Raw genomic sequence first — 21050 nt, 5'->3', positions numbered from 1 at the left:
CGAGGGGCCATAAATATGAGTCACTAATAAATCCAACAAGGAATTCAGGAGAGATTTCTTTACTCAGAGAATGGCAAGAATGTGGAACTTGTTATCATAAGGAGTAGTTGAGGCAAATAGCACAGATGCATTTAAAGGGAGGCTAGATAAACACGAGTGAGAAAGGGATAGAAGGACATGCTGAGAGGGTGAGATGAAGGAGGCTCCTGTAGTGCATAAACACTTGTAAACAATTTTACAACACCAAGATTTTCTCCGAAAGCTTGTGAATTTAAAATAAAATTGCTGGACTATAACTTGGTGTTGTAAAATTGTTTACAACACTGGCATAGACCTTTTGGGCCGAATGGCCAGTAAAATTCTGTGCAACTTTCCTTTCTCCAAACTATTTTAAGATATATAGATGCACTAGTTTTTACTCATGTAGTAAATTATAGTTAAATAAAACTAACTGGCCAACCCAGCAGGCGCACGCATCGTTTGGTCTGGGCTGCCTGAGTCAGTTTCATGTTAATTTCGCTGTTAACTCCTATGAACGCGGACAGTTTTGCTCGTCTCCTTTGCCTGGTTTCTAAATGCAGTCCTTCGCCTTTTATCTTTAAGCAAACATTTATGATTTGAAAATATTCAGCATCGTTTCTCTCCCCCCCCCCCCCCGGCGAACCAATCGGGATTGGTGCTGGGACGGTCATGTGATTCGAAACGTGGAAAAGGAAAGTTTGTAACTGGGGAAGAAAAAAAAAAGTTTGGGGAAAGTTTTGGTTGTTGTTTTGAAAGCTGGCGAGAGCGGGAGAGGGGGACGGGAGAGAAAAGGTTGGGTCGGGCTGAAAGTGGAAGAAGGGAACTGAGTGTGGACAGGCCGAATTATTCACTGAAATAAAGAAAACACAAGATTGATCGTGGTTCGTGTTGGCTGTGTTTTTTTTTTGCAACCTGGAGAGAGGAGTAAAAGAAAAGACAAGACTGGAGGAGCCAATGGCGACTGAGGGGAAGCAGGGTCTGGGTAAGAAGTAATCCTGCAGCATTTAAGACGGGGCGGTGCGTTAAATAAATTAAAGGGAAGGGAGGCGTGTAATGATTAGAGAGAGGAGGGGGGGGGGTTGTATATTGTTTACAGAGAGGAGGGGGCGCTGTCAAAGTTTTCCAACTGGGTGAGCACTTTGGGCATTTGCTTTGAAGTGGTCTTCAGAATTCAGCTCCCCTCTCTCGAGGGGAAGGCTCCCGTTTTTCTTAAAGTAACAGCGCACCTACTCTGTGCCCTACATCTGTTATGTTGAAGTGACTTTGAAAGTTGTCACCAGGAGGGAGGGAATCAGTCTTACAGCCACCGGGCAGAACCGCGTGTTTTCACGTTCTGTGTGAGATGTTAAGCTCGCGTTTAAAAAAAAAAGTCTGTAACGCTCAACAGTTCGGCCAAAGTGTGAGCTGTGATCACTTTAAGAAGTAATATTTAGTCCCAATAATTTAAAAGCAAAAATTAGAGGGTGTTAGCAAAGCAGCGTTGCTTCATTCAGATAGATTCCTTTCAGAAAACATTTTGGGATACAGTATATGAGTAATTTGAAAAGTGACATGCAAGTGTAACGTGCTTGGGAGGAACAGGTGGCTTCGGACCTATAGCTCCCAAAGCTCTCCACCACGTTTTTTCCTCGCCTCATGTCTGGGTCCGTGGTAGATGAGCGCTGGCTATTTCGGGCACAAACAGGTGCTCAGTGAGTGTTTCGCTGTTCTTTAAGGTGCAGTTGCCTATTATACTTGATCACCCCAAGCGGTGTCAGCTGATACTGAACACTGAGAGGGTGAGATGAAGTAAGTTGGGAGGAGGCTCGTGTGGAATATAAACACCGGCATAGACCTATTGGGCTGAATGGCCTGTTTCTGTTTCTATGTAATGAAGGTGTTTGAAATGTAGGAAACGCGGCAGCCAATTTGTGCACAGCAAGATTCAACAAGCAGCAATGAGATAAATGACCAGATCACCTGTTTTACTGATGTTGTTTGAGGGATAAATATTATCCAGGACACTGGAGAGAACTCCCCTGCTCTTCTTTTTCTACATGACAACAGTGACCACACTTCAAAAGTACTTAATTGGCTGCAAAACATTTTGGCATATCCTGAGATCGTGAAAGGTGCTATATAAATGCAAGTCTTTCTATTTTACCCGGGGAAGTGGGGGGGCGGGGGGTGGGGGGAGAGAATCGGTCTCGACTCTTTGCGAAGTCCCCCTCACATCATGACCGTCAAGCAGTTTGCGACACGTAAGCCTGGCACATGGCTTTGGACTTGGACATCTGGAACGTCAAGGTCCTTCCTCCACATCGAAAACAGATGCCTGCCTGTGCCCATGGAGCAGTCTGATGGATTCTGTGGAAAGAGCGAGTTCGATGAGATCCTGGCGACTGAGGATAAACTGCAAGTTATTCCCACCCCCAACGAACACACAAGCCTCTTCTCCCAACTCTTGCAATGTTGTTCTTGTACCTTCACAGCCCTTCCCTTGGAGAACAGTGTGAAGTAATGGAAGGATTCTCAGGCTGATTAACAGTCTGACAGGCCGCGATGTGAACGCTCCTTCTGTGGCCGTAGCCATCTTTAGATTAGCCGATAGGGCGATTGGTCCTATACGGTTGGGAGGGTTTCATGGGCTCTCACAACCCATGCGATGAGGGGGAGGGGGCCACCCACACTCACCGGACACAAGTATCCTGCTGGATGTCAACCCAGAATGCAAAGCCGGAGCTTTGTCTCCACTCACCGGGACTGTCTGCAGGGGGGGGGGTTCGAACCCTGCACCTTCTGACCCAGAGGTGGGAATGCTACCACAGGCTCACCCGTCCTTGCAATAGGGTTGGCGTTACAGACGATAACCAGTGCTCTGCGAAAAGGGAGAGTCAGGTAACAAGGATCTCCACATAAATCCTGATACTTGTTAAAGTGAGCGTGAAAGTTGTCCAATTGAATCCACTCCCCCTCCCGCCCCCCTCCTCCCCCCTCCCCTCCCCCCCTCCTCCCCAGTCTGTGACATTACCCTTGTATTAGGATAGCACCTTCTCATATCTAAACATGCTCAAACACCACACAAATTAAGTTTGCTTTGAAGTGCAGTGACTGTTCTGATCTAATGATTTGACAGGTCAGCCAGGGTCAAGCACTGCGACAAGTGCATCGATCCCATTTGTGTGGATGTGGAGGGAGCGGGTTGGCTGCAGGGAGGGGAGGGGAGGGGCTGGGAATGTGCAGCTGCCCAACCTGGAATGTAATCTAGAATTGCAGCTGTCACACGGGCTGCAAGGTGTATTTTACATCTTCAAGTTGGCGGCCGTTCTTTCAGGCACTGCACCCTGCCCTCTAGAATTTTCTCCCTCAATCCTTCCTCGCTTTCAGCTTTTGAAAGGCTCCTCAAACCCCTTTTGATCCCCCTCCTTTACTCTGCCTGTAAAGCACACAGAAACACTTGTCCTCGTGCGGAGCAGTATAGAAGTGTACGTCGAACATTTTTTAAATTAACTTATCTGAATCCTACTCCAGAGACTTGAGCACATAATCCAGGCTGTCATTCCAGTGCAGTACTGAGGGAGGTGCTGCACTGTGAGAGGTGCCGTCTTTCGGATGTGATGTTAAACTGAGGCCCCGTCTCCCCTCTCAGGAGGACGTAAAAGATCCCCTGGCACTATTTGAAGAAGTGTAGGAGAGTTCCCCTGGTGTCCCAACCAACATTTATCCCTCAACCAACATCATTAAAAAACAGAATATCTAGTGGTTATCTTATTGCTGTTTGTGAGACCTTGCTGTGCGCAAGTTGTCTGCTGTGTGCCTACGTTGCAACAGTGACTGTAGTTATAAAAGTACTTAATTGGCTGCACTTCCTTGCGCTTCTTCGAATAGCGTGATGGGATCTTTTACATCCACCTGAAAGGACAGACGGGGCCTCAGTTTAATGTCTCACCCGAAAGACAGAACTTCCGACAGTGCAGCACCCCCTCAGAACTGCACTGACTTGTCAGCCTGGATTAGGTGCTCAAACCTCTGGAATAGGACTTTAACGCACAACCTTCTGACACGGAGGTGGGAGTGCTACCACTGAGCCGAGGCTGATACTTAACATGACACTTAACAGCTGACATTTTGGCTGTGTACTGTGGACATGTGGCACCATTAACATTCTGCTCGTCACATTGACCTGAAGTTACCCCATTTAAAGAGTCAGTTCCTACATGTTTAAATATCAGTATCACGTTCGTCCCATCCCCCCAGCCCCGGCCATAGTTAGAGAGGGTGAAGACATTCTGTTTTTTTCCCCACCTTCTGAAGGTGCCGAGTCTGGCTGACGATGTGGTTACACTGGCATCAGTATCTTACCCAAATGTCTATACTTCGAGTGTAAGCTTGGACGATGAGTGCAAGCTGGGCATTTGATTGGGATGGGGGTTGGAAGGGGGAGCAGGGTAGAGGCTGAGGGGAGTGGAGCTAATTGGATAGCTCTTTCAAAGAGCTGGCATAGGCACGATGGGCCCAATGGCCTCCTCTGTGCTTATGATTCGATGATCTCAGCTGAGCCCAATCCATTCTTCTTTCAACATCCACACACGCACACACACACAGACACACAGACACACACAGGTCCCTGCAGCAGTCGCTGGATAATGATCAGAAGCAGGAGCCCCGGTTGATTTTAGACCCCACCGTTGGGAGATCAGCTAACTCGGCACACACTGTGGAAGGGAAGGGGTCGCAGGCGGTGAGAATGGGACATGTTTTCACTGTTGCCTGTCTGTCTGTCGGTCGGGGACATGAAACTGTTGCCTCAGAGCCTTGAGTATTTCATCAGACTTTCGATTGTGTTCCTTTGGAAAATTGCTCGCGATAGGAGCTGTGTGTTCATGTATCTGTGATCATTAATGTAATCATCACGGATAGGTGACTGCCTATTGTAACAGACTGCAGAATAAACTAACTTTGATTAACAGAACGCAGGGAGATTGGACTGGCTGGAATGTGTATGTGTGTGAGGGCAGTCGTAATGAAGAAAGTAAGAACTTGCATTTATATAGCACCGTTCACCACTTCAGGACATTTCAAATCGCTTTACAGCCAATGAAGTACTTTTGAAGTGTAGACACTTACAATGTAGGAAACGCAGCAGCCAATTTGTGCACAGCAAGGTCCCACAAACAGCAATGTGATAATGACCAGATAATCTGTTTTAGTGGCGATGACTGAGGGATAAATATTGACCAGGACACCAGGAGAACTCTCCTGCTCCTCTTCAAATAGTGCCGTGAAATCTTTTACATCCACCTGAGAGGGCAGTCGGGGCCTCGGTTTAACATCTCATCTGAAAGACGGCACCTCCGACAGTGCTGCGCTCCCTCAGTACTGCACTGAAGCGTCAGCCTAGATTATGGGCTCAAGTCTCTGGAGTGGGATGTGAACCCATAACTTTCTGAGGCGAGAGTTACTAACTGAGCCACAGCTCAATTGAGGATGTTTGCTTCTGAGTGAAACCAATGCAACTTTTTAAATTGGACTCTATTGAGTTCCCCAATGGCATAGTGAGCAGCTTTATTGCCTGGTGCGATGCTGGACTATGCAGATCAGGAGAGGAAGGACTTAATAGCAGCTTTCACTAAACCCAAAGCGCTTCACTGCCAATGAAGTGCTTTTGAGGTGTGCTGCAGTTATTTTCGTACCTGCACACTCTTCCCTTGGAGAATAGCGTGTAGTAGTGGAAGGATTCGCAGGCTGATTAACAGTCTGGTAGGCCGGTCCTTCCATAGCCAAACCATCTTTACACCAGCCCATAGAATGTTTAGTCCTATAGTCCTTCTGTGCTCCCACAATCCACACGACGAGGGGGAGGGGATACCCACACCTACCAGACACGAGTATCCCGCTGGGTGTCAACCCTGAATTCAGAGCCAGGGCTCCGGCCTCCTCTTGCTGGGCTGTCTGGAGTGGGGATTAAACCCTGAACCTTCTGACTCGGGCGGGAATGCTACCACTTTGTTGCGAAGTATAACTGGATGGGTCCAAGGATCTGTCGCAATGAGTTTGGACGTTCTCGACACTCATTACAGTACGAAACTGTTCACACTAATAAATGTAAACAATTTTACAACACCAAGTTATAGTCCAGCAATTTTATTTTAAATTCACAAGCTTTCGGAGGCTTCCTCCTTCCTCAGGTGAACGATGTGGAAATGTTCCAACAACGTTCACCTGAGGAAGGAGGAAGCCTCCGAAAGCTTGTGAATTTAAAATAAAATTGCTGGACTATAACTTGGTGTTGTAAAATTGTTTACAATTGTCAACCCCAGTCCATCACCGGCATCTCCACATCACACTAATAAATAACCAATTCAGCAATAAACTTACTTCCAATTAACACAATCTGATGGTATCACCAGTGGTGAGGTGTTTCCTCGTCTCCAGAACATTGCTTTGGCTTCCACTTTTTGTCTCCGGCCACATTGTGTTTGATTTCTTATGTTGTGTCTCAGTAATCAGTGGGTAATTGCAGGTTTTGCTGATAAGTGGGCTGCTTTAATCATCCCCAAGCATGTGTCTGCAAACCACCTTTGTGTTTTATATAAGTTTAAATCTCGGGGCACGGTGCAGTGTTGTACAGCTCCATAAACTTGAGCTCGTCCAAAACTCTGCTGCCCGTATCCTACCTCACACCAAATCCCGTTCTCCCATCACCCTGTGCCCGCTGACCTACGTTGGCTCCCGGTCCGCCAACTCCTCGATTTTAAAATTCTTATCCCGTGTTCAAATCCCTCCATGGCCTCACCCCTCCCTATCTCTGTAACCTCTTCCAGCCCTACAACCCTCCGAAATCTCTGCACTCCTCCAAATCTGTCCTCTTGCGCATCCCCCATTTCCTTCGCTCCACCTTTGGCGGCCATGCCTTCAGCCACCTAGGCCTTAAGCTCTGGAATTCCCTCCCCAAACCTCTCCGCCTCGCTACCTCTCCTTTTAAGGTGCTCCTTAAAACCTACCTCTTTGACCGAGTATTTGCTCATCCGACCTAATATCATCTTCTTTGGCTCGTTGTCAAATTTTGTCTGATAATCGCTCCTGTGGAGCGCCTTGGGACGTTTCACTACTTAATAGTGCGATATAAATGCAAGTTGTTGATGTCATGTTTTTGCAGCGGCTGATGTCCGCACTCTGACCGAAGCTGGAAGCGAAACAGCGCAAGATGGAACCCGGACCCCCCAAGAGGAGGAGTTGCACAAAGCACGTCTTAGCGCCAAGGCCAAGAGGAAGTTGAGGAAGAGTTCGTCCCGCGACTCCGGCTCTGGCCGCGAGTCCTTCTCCGACAACGCGGAGGCTGCCGGCATTAAAGGCAAAATGGGAGACAAAAAATCCCGATCTGGAAAAGGCCGGGGGCTTCCTAAAAAAGGTAATTAGGGATGGAACGTTCCGGTAAGTTGGGTGCTCCAGAGATGAGGAGGGGTGGGGGTCTGAAACTCAAGGGCAAATTGCCTTCGAAAGGAATGGTGGAAATTGGAGGCACTTTACTGAAATAGTCAAATGAGTGTGTCGAATATAGTGTGTGTCAGAATTGGCTTTCAATTAAGTGTGGGTGGAATTTGAGCCCGGAGATGAACGGTCAGTCTCCAATCTACTGCCCGCCCAGTCCTGACGAATCATTCCTTTCTATGGAAAATGATTGAAGAAATAGAATATCTCAATTTGGGAAAACAAAATGTACATGTGCTTTAATCAGCTTGGCATCGAGCCAAAAAGTTGATTGCTTGATGCTGTGTGGTGTACACAGTTTGTAACTGCGTGTGCGTGTGTATCTATAATTACTTACATTATACGGAATTGAAAAACAGGAATGTTTAGCTTTGTTTTCCTTCACTCCCCTGTCACCTCGTCAACACTCCTTCCTCCCACAATATTTAGTACATAGAAGTTACTACACAGAAACAGGCCATTTGGCCCAACCAGTCTGTGTCGACGTTTACCCTCCGCTCGAGCAAATAATCCTCATCACATTTACCCACCTTGTTCCCACATCCCTTCAACCTCTCTTGCTTCATCCATCTCTCCAATCTAGTCTTGAATGTCGACATAGTTTCTACGTCAACCACTAACCCTGAAGTGAATTCCACATCCTCGCATCTCTGTGTGAAGAAGTTTCTCCCTGCCCTCTGTTCTAAATCTCTTGCATTTAATCTTTTATCTATGGCCCCTCTTTCTTGACCCTTTTTAACTACTGGAAACAGTCTGCTTCTATCTATCCTGTCCCATCCTTTCATAATTTGAAACACTTTTATTATATCGCTCGTAACCTGTATTGTTCGAATGAAAAAAAGTCCCAACTTTTCAAGTCATTTTCATATTTCTATTTCCTCATACCTGGCAGCATCCTAGTGAATCTGCATTGTACCCTCTCTAAACACTCAGTATCCTCCCTATAGTGTGGAGCCCAATATTACACACTCCAACTGAGGTCTTATTAAGGTTTTATGTAAACTCATCGTTACCCTGTGACGTGTTTTAGCAAATACTCTGCCCAACCCCTGAAGAGATGGTGGAGGTGAATTCAGATGGTGGGAATGGACATGCTTTAAGGGGGTCCCTTAAAGGGTCTCTCCTGGTGTGCTGTGTACCAGCTGCCTGTGCTGTGAAGCTCCAGCATCCAGGGAGGAGCAATGCAAATGGAGATTTGGTTAAACTTTTGTTCAGTCAGGCCTGTGGGATTTGTATCAGCTTCAATACTGGTTCACTTTCCCCTGTGAGACAATGGATTCTGATTCACCATCATCGTGGTCAAATGCAGTGATTTATGCTGGAATATGTTAAGTAGTGCCAGTGCCAGGGCTGCCAACTCTGGTTGGACCGTATTCTGGGAGGTTTCATCGCACGACCTCCTGCCTCCAAATGTTCTGCCCCTCCCTCCAAGCTGCCGCCATTGGTCGCTCAATGCAGCGATCTCTCAATAATGGTGGCTACAGTACCCACAATCCTCTAAGCCCCAGAAACTGCTCTATCCATTGTGTGGTTTTATCAGAGTGTGTATGTGCCAGGGCCCGATTGCATCCTGGAAGCGTGGCGGTCCCTGCTGTTTGTCGAGAATCCGGCCGGAACGAAACGGGAGAGGATAATGTCCCCTTCAGAGTATCCGGAACGTCAGTCTTTAATTCCGGGAGACTCCAGGACAAACCAGGGAGGGCTGTCAACCCTTAGCCCAGTGCCGAGAGCGGTTCGCCGCAAACTGTTTCGATTCACGTGCGCTCGCTCGCCGCACCATCAGGGGGAGCTCCCCTCCCCCACTGACACTTCACACGATGCCCGCTGAAAGGTGGCACAGTTTCAGTTCACTGAATGCGAGGCTCCGTGTATTGCAGGAGGCGCTGGCGGCAAAGGCGTCTGGGGCACGGCAGCCGAGGTGTACGATGTGGAGCAGCCGGACATCTACGATCCCAACTATGACGACGACAAACAGGTATTCTTGGCTCGGTCTCAAATTTAGGCGGCCAAGGGGTGATCTGAACAAGGTCTTTAAAATGTAAGAAGGATTCAATAGGGTTGACGCAGTAAAACTATTTCCTCTGTTGGGGGTGTCCGGAATGTTGGGTTTATGCAGGATATCGTCATATATCCCTACTGCCCTTATGGAGGGGTTACAGGATATCGTCATATATCCTTTACCTCTAATAAAAGTTCCAGGACTAGGAAACACTGAAAACGTCTGAGTAATATTTTATTAAATCAAGTCAATGAGATATTAAAACATAACCCATTACATGCAGTGTATGAGATATAGGTACCAATACTACTCCCACACCCCAGGAGATATCGTCTTGCTGCTTACGCTAGCCTCAGAAAGGGTAGATTGAAAAGTCCCCTTTTGAGCTTCAGAATGTTGTATTCTTGTATGTTTCATTATTTAGGACAAATGTGTGTACCACTATGTCATCACTACCTCCCTGTATCTCTCCCGTAGAAGTTCTCTCCCATAGACACAGTTGCTATCGTTTAGTTTATTAGCTGTTACCATTTATCGTGGATGCCTTTGATGTCTTATCTCTTCCAATCTTTATTGACAAAGAAATGATTTCTCTTATCTACACCGGCAATCGAAATTCCTTCTTCACACTTGCCCCTATTGTGATAAAAGCCTGTCTCTTTCTGGTGTGTGTGTCTTTTTAGTGTGTGTGTCTTTCTGGTGTGTTTTAACCTGACAGCTCTAGCTCAAATATATAATGCCAATTAGCTTATTCTATTTAATAATCCACACCTTTGCACAGAACAAGGGGGCATAATCTTAAAATTAGAGCTGGGCCATTCAGGAGTGAAATCAGGAAGCACTTTTTCACACAAAGGGTAGTGGAAATCTGGAACTCTCTTTCCCAAAAGGTTGTGGATGCTGGGGGTCATTTGGAATTTTTAAGACTGAGATCGGCAGATTTTTGTTGGGTAAGGGCATCAAGGGATATGGCTCGAGGGGCCGAGTGGCCTACTCTTGTTCCTCTGTTCCTACAGTTAGGCAAATTCCATATTTGGTGTGCTGTGAAAGTGATGAGTCTCCAAGTCTGGCAGTGACTGATGTTTGGCTTGTTGCAGGGTGAGACTGTTTACCAAACGGTCGTTCCCGAACTGGATGACTGCGAGTTTGAAAAAGCGGTGACGCCAATCATCCAGGAGTACTTTGAGCATGGAGATACCAAGGAGGTTGCTGTAAGTGAGATTCTCATTGCTGTCCCATAATGTCTCTCCATCAGGACTCTCAAGTCAAAGCTGACGGAACCCTGTCCTGAATTGTTGGTGGGTGTGCGATGGTTAGGTATCAATCTGAGCGAGACTTCAGAAACTCGCTCCACGGAGCCATCTAGTGGCCAAAGCCCGCAACTACACCGTGACTGTTGACATACCAAAACTGAATGGTAATTGTTGACGTAAAAGCGTGACCAAAAATTGTGACAACAGGAAGTAAGGTTTTCAAACAGGAATGCACACTACATGCAAGATTTTTAATAATACAAAAACATTTAATATAAACATATATATTCTCATTAAACATTTGGCTAGAGTTAAGGTTTAAAGTCTAGCCCCCTTGCTGACCTAGCAGGTACAGGTACCTTCTGGTGTATTACTGAGCCATACAGTGCAGATGGTCCCAGGTTTAATTCGCAGTCTGTGCTTTTATTTTATTCATTCTTGGAATGTGGGCATTGCTGGCAAGGCCGGCATTTATTGCCCATCCCTTGTTGCCCTGAGAAGACAACTGAGTGGCTTGCTAGTATCAGAGGTCAGTTAACGCTGACGTGGACTGGAGCCTCGTATAGGCCAGACTGGGTAAGGACGGCAGGTTTCCTTCCCTAAAGGGCGTTGATGAACCAGTTGGGTTTTTACGACAATCCGACAGCTTCACTATTACAGGTGTCATTTCTTTTTAGTCCCAGGTTTTTAAAGAACTGAATTCAAATTCTCAAAGTGCCATGATTTCAAGTTCTCTGGACTATTAGTCCAGGCCTTTGGTTTACTAGCCCAGTGACACAACCACTACACTGCCGTACCCCTTCTCACCCCATTAGCTAATCTCAGTTAGGGAGCAATTAAAGTGTTGATTCAGCTTCCCCTTCATCCCCCAGACGAAGAAAATCAGTGCGGGGTCCCGCTCCGATCAGCTGGGAAGTAGAAGTTTGTGGGACCCTCAGATGAGAGCAGGATTGAGTTCGACTGGTACGTGACTAGTCAAATAGCCTGCTGCCATTTGCAGCCTGGGCTTATACATGAAGGCTAGGGGCCAGGATACTGGAGGGCTGTCATTGGCTGAAGAAACGGCCTCCAGCATGGGTCATCACCTTCAGGAGAGAGGGCGAGAAAGTTTGGAGAAATTTCACCCCATTTCCCATTTCCTCGTTGAGCGGACCAGCAGGGGGATTCCCAGGCTTCAAGCACTTCCTGGGGATGAGGCATCCTGTGCAAGGAGCTGAAGGTGACAGTCTACAGTGTATTTGTGTCCGCTCTTTGCTCGGGGCTTTCTGCCGACGGGACCTCTTGTGCCACTCACCACAGGCTCTGGATTTTGTGATGGGGGGTTGGGGTGGTGGTGGTGGTGGTGGGGGGGGGTGGTGGTGGGTGGGAAGGAAGAGGAGTTCTTTAATGCCACTGGACTCGGAAAGGATTTACCGATCACTCGGAAGGTTAAATGCACAGCAGACACCAGAAAGTTCCCAGATTCACTGTCCGATTTGATCAGTTTTCTGATCCTAGCTCTGGCATTGAGAGTGAGGTCGGACGACAACTTTCCTTTGTGACTCCAGGTTAAAGGAGATTGGGGTGGGGGGGTGGGCACGGTTCTTAATATAACCCCAGCTCCATACGGTGTCCACATGACCAGGACATAATCCACCCTCAGCCAATCAGTGGCACTGTAGCCAATCTTACCCATATCCAAAACTCTGCTGCCCGTATCCTAACTCACACCAAGTCCCGTTCACCCATCACCCCTGTGCTTGCTCACCCACATTGGCTCCCGGTCCAACCGATTCTCATCCTTGTTTTCAAATCCCTCCATGGTCCTCGCCCCTCCCCATCTATGTAGCCTCCTCCAGCCCTACAACCCTCCGAGATCTCTGCGCTCCTCCAATTCTGGCCTCTTGCACATCCCCGATTTTCATCGCCCCACCATTGGTGGCCGTACTTTCTGCTGCCTAGGCCCTAAGCTCTGGAATTCCCTCCCTAAACCTCCGCCTCTCTACCTCTCTCTCCTCCTTTAAGACGTTCCTTCAAACCTACCTCTTTGACCGAGCTTTTGGTCACTTTGCTTCTGTTTTGTTTCTCCCTGATTCTTCAATAGTTTCGCCAAACACAATTTAAAGCAAATTGCAGTAAGTCAGTTTAAGATTACGGGGTGGAGTGGGTGGGTGGGGGGGGTTGCTGATTCCCAGCGAGTAGTGCCTCCCGACAGGAGTCGGCGTCTCGAGGAGAGAATTGAGGCGGGCGGGGAGGGGAGGGAGGGGTAGGAAACAGCCAGGCCCTTGCGGACATTCCATGGGTACGGACGTCGCAGTTGGTCGATGCTGTTGGTGGGTCTACAAGAGACGTTGTTTGACCCTGTTTCACCACTTTGCAGACCCTCCTGCACCAGCTGAACCTCGGCACCAAGAAGAGCAAGCTCCCGTTCTTGTCTGTGACGATGTCCTTGGAGGGCAAGGCAAGCCACCGGGAGCTGATGTCTCGTCTCTTGGCCGACCTCACGGGGAAGCGGCTGTCCGTCAACGACGTGGCCTCTGCCTTTGACCAGCTGCTGCGCGATCTACCGGACCTCATCCTCGACACGCCCGAGGCTCCTCAGGTACGTGGCGATGATCAACCCTCCTCTCAGCTTATCCGCCGTTAGAGGAAGCCTGATGCGGCTCCCATGGCACGTAGTGGGTGTGTTCGTGATCACGCCCGCTAAACACGTTGGACGGTTTAAAGGGGTGGAGCGATTACAGCACTCTACTATTGAACAAGAATGAAGAAGTGTGTCGGCTGTGGTTCAGCCTCTGAGTCAGAAGGCTGTGGGTTCAAGTCCCACTCCCGAGACTTGAGCACAAAATCTAGGCTGACACTCCAGTGCTGCACGGTCAGAGTGCATCTTTTGGATGCCACATTAAACCTCTTCGGTGGACGTAAAAAGATCCCATGGCATTAATTCGAAGAAGAGCGGGGGATTTCTCTCCGGTACCCTGGCCAATATTTATCCCTCACCCAACACCACGAGAACAGAATATCTGGTCATTATCAAATTGTTGTTTGTGGGATCTTGCTGTGCGCAAGTTGGCTGCTGCGTTTCCTACATTTCAACAGTGACTACACGGCAAAATTACCTTGTTGGCTGTGAAGCGCGTTGAGACATCCCGAGGTCGTGAAAGGCGCTATATAAATGCAAGTTCTTTCTTTTTAGTAGATTGCTGTTGAATGAGCTGCTGCAGTCAGTGCTTAGTGCAAACTGTAACCCCACGCCATTTAAAGGGGATTAGAGGGGATTGGGTTCACAAGGTAATCAGTGAGGTGCAAACTGCTGAGTAAGCAGAGCCCTTCCTGCCCAAAATACCCGGAGCACTTAACATGCTCCAAGTGGCAACTTCAGAATTGACTTTAACGCAAACAGGTGATGGTTGGCGCTTTCTGGCCAACTGAAGCAATTGCCCAATTAAAACGTGGGTGTTTAAGTAGTGGGGACTGTGGTACTGCAAGTCATATTAATCTTTTCTCCTTGACCCATTCCTGAACCTATTTCTTGGTCTTGGTCAGGCTTACGGTGCAGCCTGGACACCTCTGTTGCTTCCTTGTGGGATCGGCCTATGCTTGGGCCGAGGTAGAACAAATAATTTAAAAAGCTAATGGAATGTTGGCCTTATCTCAGAGGGCTGGAATACAAAGGGGTGGAAGTCATGTTACAGTTATATAAAGCTCTGGTTAGACCCCATTTAGAGTACTGCATTCAGTTCTGGGCACCGCACCTCAGGAAGGACACATAAGCCTTGGAGGGGGTGCAGCGCAGATTCACCAAAATGATACCGGGGCTAAAAGGATTAAATTATGAGGACAGGTTGTATAGACTAGGCTTGTATTCCCTTGTGTATAGACGATTAAGGGGTGACCTAATTGAGGTGTTTAAGATGATTGAAAGATTTGATAGGGTAGATAGAGAGAAACTATTTCCTCTGGTGGGGGAGTTCAGAACAAGGGGGCATAACCTTAAAATTGGAGCCAGGCAGTTCAGGGGTGATGTCTGGAAACACTTCTTCACATAAAGGGGAGTGGAAATCTGAAACTCTCTCCCCCAAAAAAGCTGTTGAGGCTGGGGGTCAATTGAATATTTCAAAACTGAGATTGATAGACTTTTGTTAGGCAACGGTTACGGAACCAAGGCGGGTAGATGGAGTTAAGATACAGACCAGCCATGATCTCACTGAATGGCAGAACAGGCCCGAGGGACTGAATGGCCTACTCCTTTACCTATGTTCCTATTAGGTCTGTTCAATACTGACAACTGCATTGCTCCTCAAAAGGGACTTGTACTTAATAGAAAGAAAAAACTTGCATTTATGTGGCGCCATTCACGTCCTCTGGGCATCCCAAGTTGCTTCACCGCCAATGAGTCACTTTTCAAGTGGACTCACTGTCGTTCTGTAGGCAAACGGAACAGCCAATATACGCACAGAAGGATCCCACAAACAGCAAATGAGCTGAATGACCAGTTAATCCCTCTTTGGTGGTGCTGCATTCATTTCATTCTCCTAGCCAATTGAATGCCAACACCTTTTAACCAGGACCAAACAAAGAACTTGGCTCCGGCCAAGAATTGGTTTGCGGAGAAGAAATTGGTTGTTTTCGAGGTTCAGCAAGACCATTTCAATCATCAACAAAACGCTGGCAAACAAAAACACCTGCAATCCTGTGGACTAAAACTGAACTAAGGCTTGTTCAGTCGCCATGAAGCTGTGGCCTTGGCTTTACGGGCAGGCAGCTCCTTTGTGCAAGGAATTGCAGAATGTGACCCCTCCAACCACTGGTTAAAAATCTCAAAAGCCCGTGCAATCAAAATGGAGTTGACTCGGTCAGTGGGTCTGAGAATCTACCAGCCTTAACCAGGGAGAAAATGAGGACCTGGACCGTTTTGCGTTTCCCCTTCGTTTTCCTTCGCGCTCATTGATGTGTTAATGTGCTGTGTTTGTGTGCAGATGCTGGGCCAGTTTGTAGCCCGTGCCATGGCTGACCATGTCCTACCTGCTGGTTTCCTGGACAGCTACAAAGGGAAGGTTGATTGTGAGCAGGCCCGGTAAGCACAGGCAGACTGGCGGAAGGATCTGGAAGATCTCGTTGTGGAATCTTCCAGCGACGGTTAGATCCCTGCCCATTCTTGTCATTCCAGAAGGCCACATTGGTGTAGTGTTGGAGGAAGCGTGCTTGTGTAGGACAGAGATGGACATCTTCCCCCTCCCTCCCTCCCTCGCTCCCAACACTCCCTCAAGTAGCCCTTTCTGTAACTCCCGCTCTCAGGGCGGAGGGGGGAGAAGTGATGGTGTCTTTGGAGACGAGGATCTCGAAGTTTGGCCGGAGTGTGTGCCCCAGTCACCAGCCCCGGGTTCCAGCCAGAGACCCCACTCCTAACCCAGGGACTGTGTTATTTGAGCAGGCCTGGGCGGGGCCTGTTCCCAGCCATAGGGCGGAGGGTTGGAATGGCAGCACGCCCCCACTCCCAGTGGCAGAAGAAGGCCAAGCGAGGCCCACCAAAGGCCTCATCTCGTCCTCTGCTCCCAGGAGAGCCAGCGGCCCACTTTGGGTACGATTACCCATCCTCACAAAGGGTTTGGGGCCCTCTGCTAGGCCTCAGAGGGACTCGCGGCGGCTGGTGTGAGTCCCGCTGAGGCCTGTGGAGGGCCCAACTCCTGGGATAGCCCAGAACCTCCGAGAGACAGACTCCCTGACGGTGCGGAAAATCCACTCACAGCTTCACCACACATCCCCCACCACCCAAACACTGGCCACAACATCACGGCATGTTGTGAGGGTACCAGGGTCGCAGAGTTCCATAGAATTATATAGAATTACAGAGAATTATATAGAATTACAGAGAATTATATAGAATTACAGAGAATTGCATAGAAATACACAGTTACAGAGTTAAATAGAAATAGAATTATGTAGAATTGCAAAGAAATACATATAATTATATAGAATTACATAGTTACATAAAGTTACATTTTTGAATTACATAGAAAAACACAATTATATAGATTTACATAGAAATACATGGAAGTCTATGATTTCCATGTATTTATATAGAATTGCAGAGCATTGCATAGATTTACATAGACTTACAGAGAATTTACAGCACATAAACAGGCCATTCGGCCCAACTGGTCCATGCCAGTGTTTATGCTCCACATGAGTCTCCTCCCTCCCTACTTCATCTTACCCTATCAACATATCTTTCTATTCCTTTCTCTCTCATGTGTTTATCTAGCTTTCCCTTAAATGCATCTAAGCTATTCACCTCCACACTCCCTGTGATAGCGAGCTCCACATTCTAACCACTCTCTGGGTAAAGAAGTTTCTCCTGAATTCCTTATTGGATTTATTGGTGACTATCTTATATTTATGGCCCCTAGTTTTGGTCTCCCCCGCAAATGGAAACATCTTCTCTACATCTACCCTATTAAACCCCTTCATAATTTTAAAGACCTCGATCAGGTCACCCCTCAGCCTTCTCTTTTCTAGAGAAAAGAGCCCCAGCCTGCTCAATCTCTCCTAATAGTTATAATCTCTCAGTTCTGGTATCATCCTTGTAAATCTTTTTTGTACCTTCTCCAGTGCTTATCCTTTTTGTAATATGGAGACCAGAACTGAGCCAGTTTCATTTGTTCACTTTAGTAGGTATTTGGTATCATTCACATCACTAGGAACTGTAGAGGACTAAAGAGATTTAGGGGTCCATGTATATATATCATTAAAAGCCAGTAGACACGTACAACAAGCAATCAAAAAGACCGATAGAATGTTGGCCTTTATCACAAGGGGGGCTGGAATATAAAGGGGTGGAAATTATGTAAAAAAATATAGTTGTATAAAAGCTGTGGTCACAGCCCATCTGGAGAACTGCTTTCAACTTTGGGCACTGTTCCTCAAGAAAGATATATCGGCCTTGGAGGGGGTACAATGCAGATTCACCAGAATGATACTGGGGCTTAAAGGATTAAATTATGAGGACAGGTTCATAAACGTGGCTTGTATTCCCTCGATTATAAGAGATTGAGGGGTGACCTAATTAATAAAGGTTGCAGATGACAATAAGTTAGGAGGCACAGTAAGTTGTGTGAATGGGGGCAGCAAGTTACAAAGTGACATAGACTAAGTGCGAGGGTAAAACTGTGGCAGATGGAATTCAATGTGGGGAAGTGACAACATCCATTTCGGATCTGACAAAGACAAATGGGAATATTTTTTTATTCATGGGGTGTGGGCGTCGCTGGCAAGGCCAGCATTTATTGCCCATCCCTAATTGCCCTTGAGAAGGTGGTGGTGAGCCGCCTTCTTGAACTGCTGCAGTCCGTGTGGTGAAGGTTCTCCCACAGTGCTGTTAGGAAGGGAGTTCCAGGATTTTGACCCAGCGACGATGAAGGAACGGCGATATATTTCCAAGTCGGGATGGTGTGTGACTTGGAGGGGAACGTGCAGGTGGTGTTGTTCCCATGTACCTGCTGCCCTTGTCCTTCTAGGTGGTAGAGGTCGCGGGTTTGGGAGGTGCTGTCGAAGAAGCCTTGGCGAGTTGCTGCAGTGCATCCTGTGGATGGTACACACTGCAGCCACTGTGCGCCGGTGGTGAAGGGAGTGAATGTTCACGGTGGTGGATGGGGTGCCAATCAAGCGGGCTGCTTTGTCCTGGATGGTGTTGAGCTTCTTGAGTGTTGTTGGAGCTGCACTCATCCGGGCAAGTGGAGAGTATTCCATCGCACTCCTGACTTGTGCCTTGTAGATGTTGGAAAGGCTTTGGGGAGTCAGGAGGTGAGTCACTCGCTGCAGAATACTCGGCCTCTGACCTGTTCTTGTTGCCACAGTATTTATATGGCTGGTCTAGTTAAGTTTCTGGTCAGTGGTGACCCCCAGGATGTTGATGGTGGGGGATTCGGCGATGGCAATGTCATTGAATGTCAAGGGGAGGTGGTTAGACTGTCTCGTGTTGGAGATGGTCATTGCCTGGCACTTGTCTGGCGTGAATGTTACTTGCCACTTATCAGCCCAAGCCTGGATGTTGTCCAGATCTTGCTGCATGCGGGCACGGACTGCTTCATTATCTGAGGGGTTGTGAATGAACACTGTGCAATCATCAGCGAACATCCCCATTTCTGACCTTATGATGGAGGGAAGGTCATTGATGAAGCAGCTGGAGGTGGTTGGGCCTAGGACACTGCCCCGAGGAACTCGTGCAGCAATGTTCTGGGGCTGAGATGATTGGCCTCCAACAACCACTACCATCACTTTGCTGATGATTGAGAGTAGACTGATGGGGCGGTAATTGGCCGGATTGGATTTGTCCTGCTTTTTGTTGACAGGACATACCTGGGCAATTTTCCACATTGTCAGGTATATGCCAGTGTTGTAGCTGTACTGGAACAGTTTGGCTAGAGGCACGGCTAGTTCTGGAGCACAAGTCTTCAGCACTATAGCTGGGATGTTGTCGGGGCCCATAGCCTTTGCTGTATCCAGTGCATTCAGCCGTTTCTTGATATCACATGGAGTGAATCGAATTGGCTGAAGACTGGCTTCTGTGATGGTGGGAATATCGGGAGGAGGCTGAGATGGATCATCCACTCGGCACGTCTGGCTGAAGATGGTTGCAAACGCTTCAGCCTTGTCTTTTGCACTCGTGTTCTGGACTTTGTCATCATTGAGGATGGGGATGTTCACAGAGCCTCCTCCTCCCATTAGTTGTTTAATTGTCCACCACCATTCACGATTGGATGTGGCAGGACTGCAGAGCTTTGATCTGATCCGTTGGTTGTGGAATCGCTTTGCTCTGTCTATAGCATGTTGCTTCCGCTGTTTAGCATGCATGTAGTCCTGTGTTGTAGCTTCACCAGGTTGGCACCTCATTTTTAGGTACGCCTGGTGCTGCTCCTGGCATGCTCTTCTACACTCCTCATTGAACCAGGGTTGATCCCCTGGCTTGTTGGTAATGGTAGAGTGAGGAATATGCCGGGCCATGAGGTTACAGATTGTGCTGGAATACAATTTTGCTGCTGCTGATGGCCCACAGCGCCTCATGGATGCCCAGGTTTGAGCTGCTAGATCTGTTCTGAATCTATCCCATTTAGCACGATGGTAGTGCCACACAACACGTTGGATGGTGTCCTCAATGTGAATACGGGACTTCGTCTCCACAAGGACTGTGCGGTGGTCACTCCTACCAATACTGGCATGGACAGATGCATCTGTGATAGGTAGATTGGTGAGGATGAGGTCAAGTAAGTTTTTCCCTCGTGTTGGTTCACTCACCACCTGCCGCAGGCCCAGTCTGGCAGTTAAGTCATAGAGTCATAGAGAGTCATAGAGTTATACAGCACGGATAGAGGCCCTTCGGCCCATCGTGTCCGCGCCGGCCATCAAGCCCTGTCTACTCTAATCCCATAGCCTTGTATGCTATGGCATTTCAAGTGCTCATCCAAATGCTTCTTGAATGATGTGAGGGTTCCTGCCTCCACAACCCTTTCAGGCAGTGAGTTCCAGACTCCAACCACCCTCTGGGTGAAAAAGTTCTTTCTCAAATCCCCTCTAAACCTCCCGCCTTTTACCTTGAATCTATGTCCCCTTGTTATAGTCCTTCAGGACTCGGCCAGCTCGGTCAGTTGTGGTGCTACCGAGCCACTCTTGGTGATGGACATTGAAGTCCCCCACCCAGAGTACATTCTGTGCCCTTGCTACCCTCAGTGCTTCCTCCAAATGGAGCTCAACATGGAGGAGGTCTGATTCATCAGCTGAGGGAGGGCGGTAGGTGGTAATCAGCAGGAGGTTTCCTTGCCCATGTTTGACCTGATGCCCTGAGATTTCATAAGGTCCGCAGTCAATGTTGAGGACTCCCAGGGCCACTCCCTCCTGACTGTATATCACTGTACCACCACCTCTGGTGGGTCTGTCCTGCCGGTGGGACAGGACATACCCAGGCATGGTGATGGAAGAGTCTGGGACGTTGGCTGAAAGGTATGATTCTATGAGTATGACTATGTCAGGCTGTTGATTGACTAGTCTGTGGGACAGCTCTCCCAATTTTGGCACAAGTCCCCAGATGTTAGTAAGGAGGACCTTGCAGGGTCGACTGGGCTTGGTGTTTTGCCGTTGTCGTGTCTGGTGCCTAGTGGTCCGATGCCGGGTGGTCCGTCCGGTTTTATTCTTATTATGACTTTTTGTAGCGAGATTTTACAACTGAGTGGCTTGCTAGGCCATTTCAGAGGGCAATTAAGAATCAACCACATTGCTGTGGGTCTGGAGTCACATATAGGCCAGACCGGGTAAGGACGGCACGTTTCCTTCCC

At 48.0% G+C, this 21050-nt stretch overlaps 1 protein-coding gene across 1 annotated transcript in view; it reads left to right on the top strand.

Moving 5' to 3' along the window:
• The first annotated feature begins 438 nt into the window (after nucleotides 1–438).
• Nucleotides 439–21050, top strand: part of LOC137332195 (programmed cell death protein 4-like) — a 36145-nt gene continuing 15533 nt past the window's right edge. Inside the window, exons 1-6 of the mRNA XM_067995892.1 lie at nucleotides 439–1003; nucleotides 7160–7411; nucleotides 9369–9466; nucleotides 10588–10701; nucleotides 13103–13324; nucleotides 15702–15799. Of these exons, the coding sequence (XP_067851993.1) occupies nucleotides 976–1003; nucleotides 7160–7411; nucleotides 9369–9466; nucleotides 10588–10701; nucleotides 13103–13324; nucleotides 15702–15799 (812 nt within the window). The 5' untranslated portion in view covers nucleotides 439–975. The remainder of the gene's footprint in view (nucleotides 1004–7159; nucleotides 7412–9368; nucleotides 9467–10587; nucleotides 10702–13102; nucleotides 13325–15701; nucleotides 15800–21050) is intronic.

The sequence above is a fragment of the Heptranchias perlo genome, chromosome 14 (genome assembly GCF_035084215.1).
Source record: "Heptranchias perlo isolate sHepPer1 chromosome 14, sHepPer1.hap1, whole genome shotgun sequence".
Taxonomy (NCBI): domain Eukaryota; kingdom Metazoa; phylum Chordata; class Chondrichthyes; order Hexanchiformes; family Hexanchidae; genus Heptranchias; species Heptranchias perlo.
The sequence above is the reverse complement of the archived record's forward strand: the minus strand, read 5'-3'. Positions and strand labels throughout refer to the sequence as shown.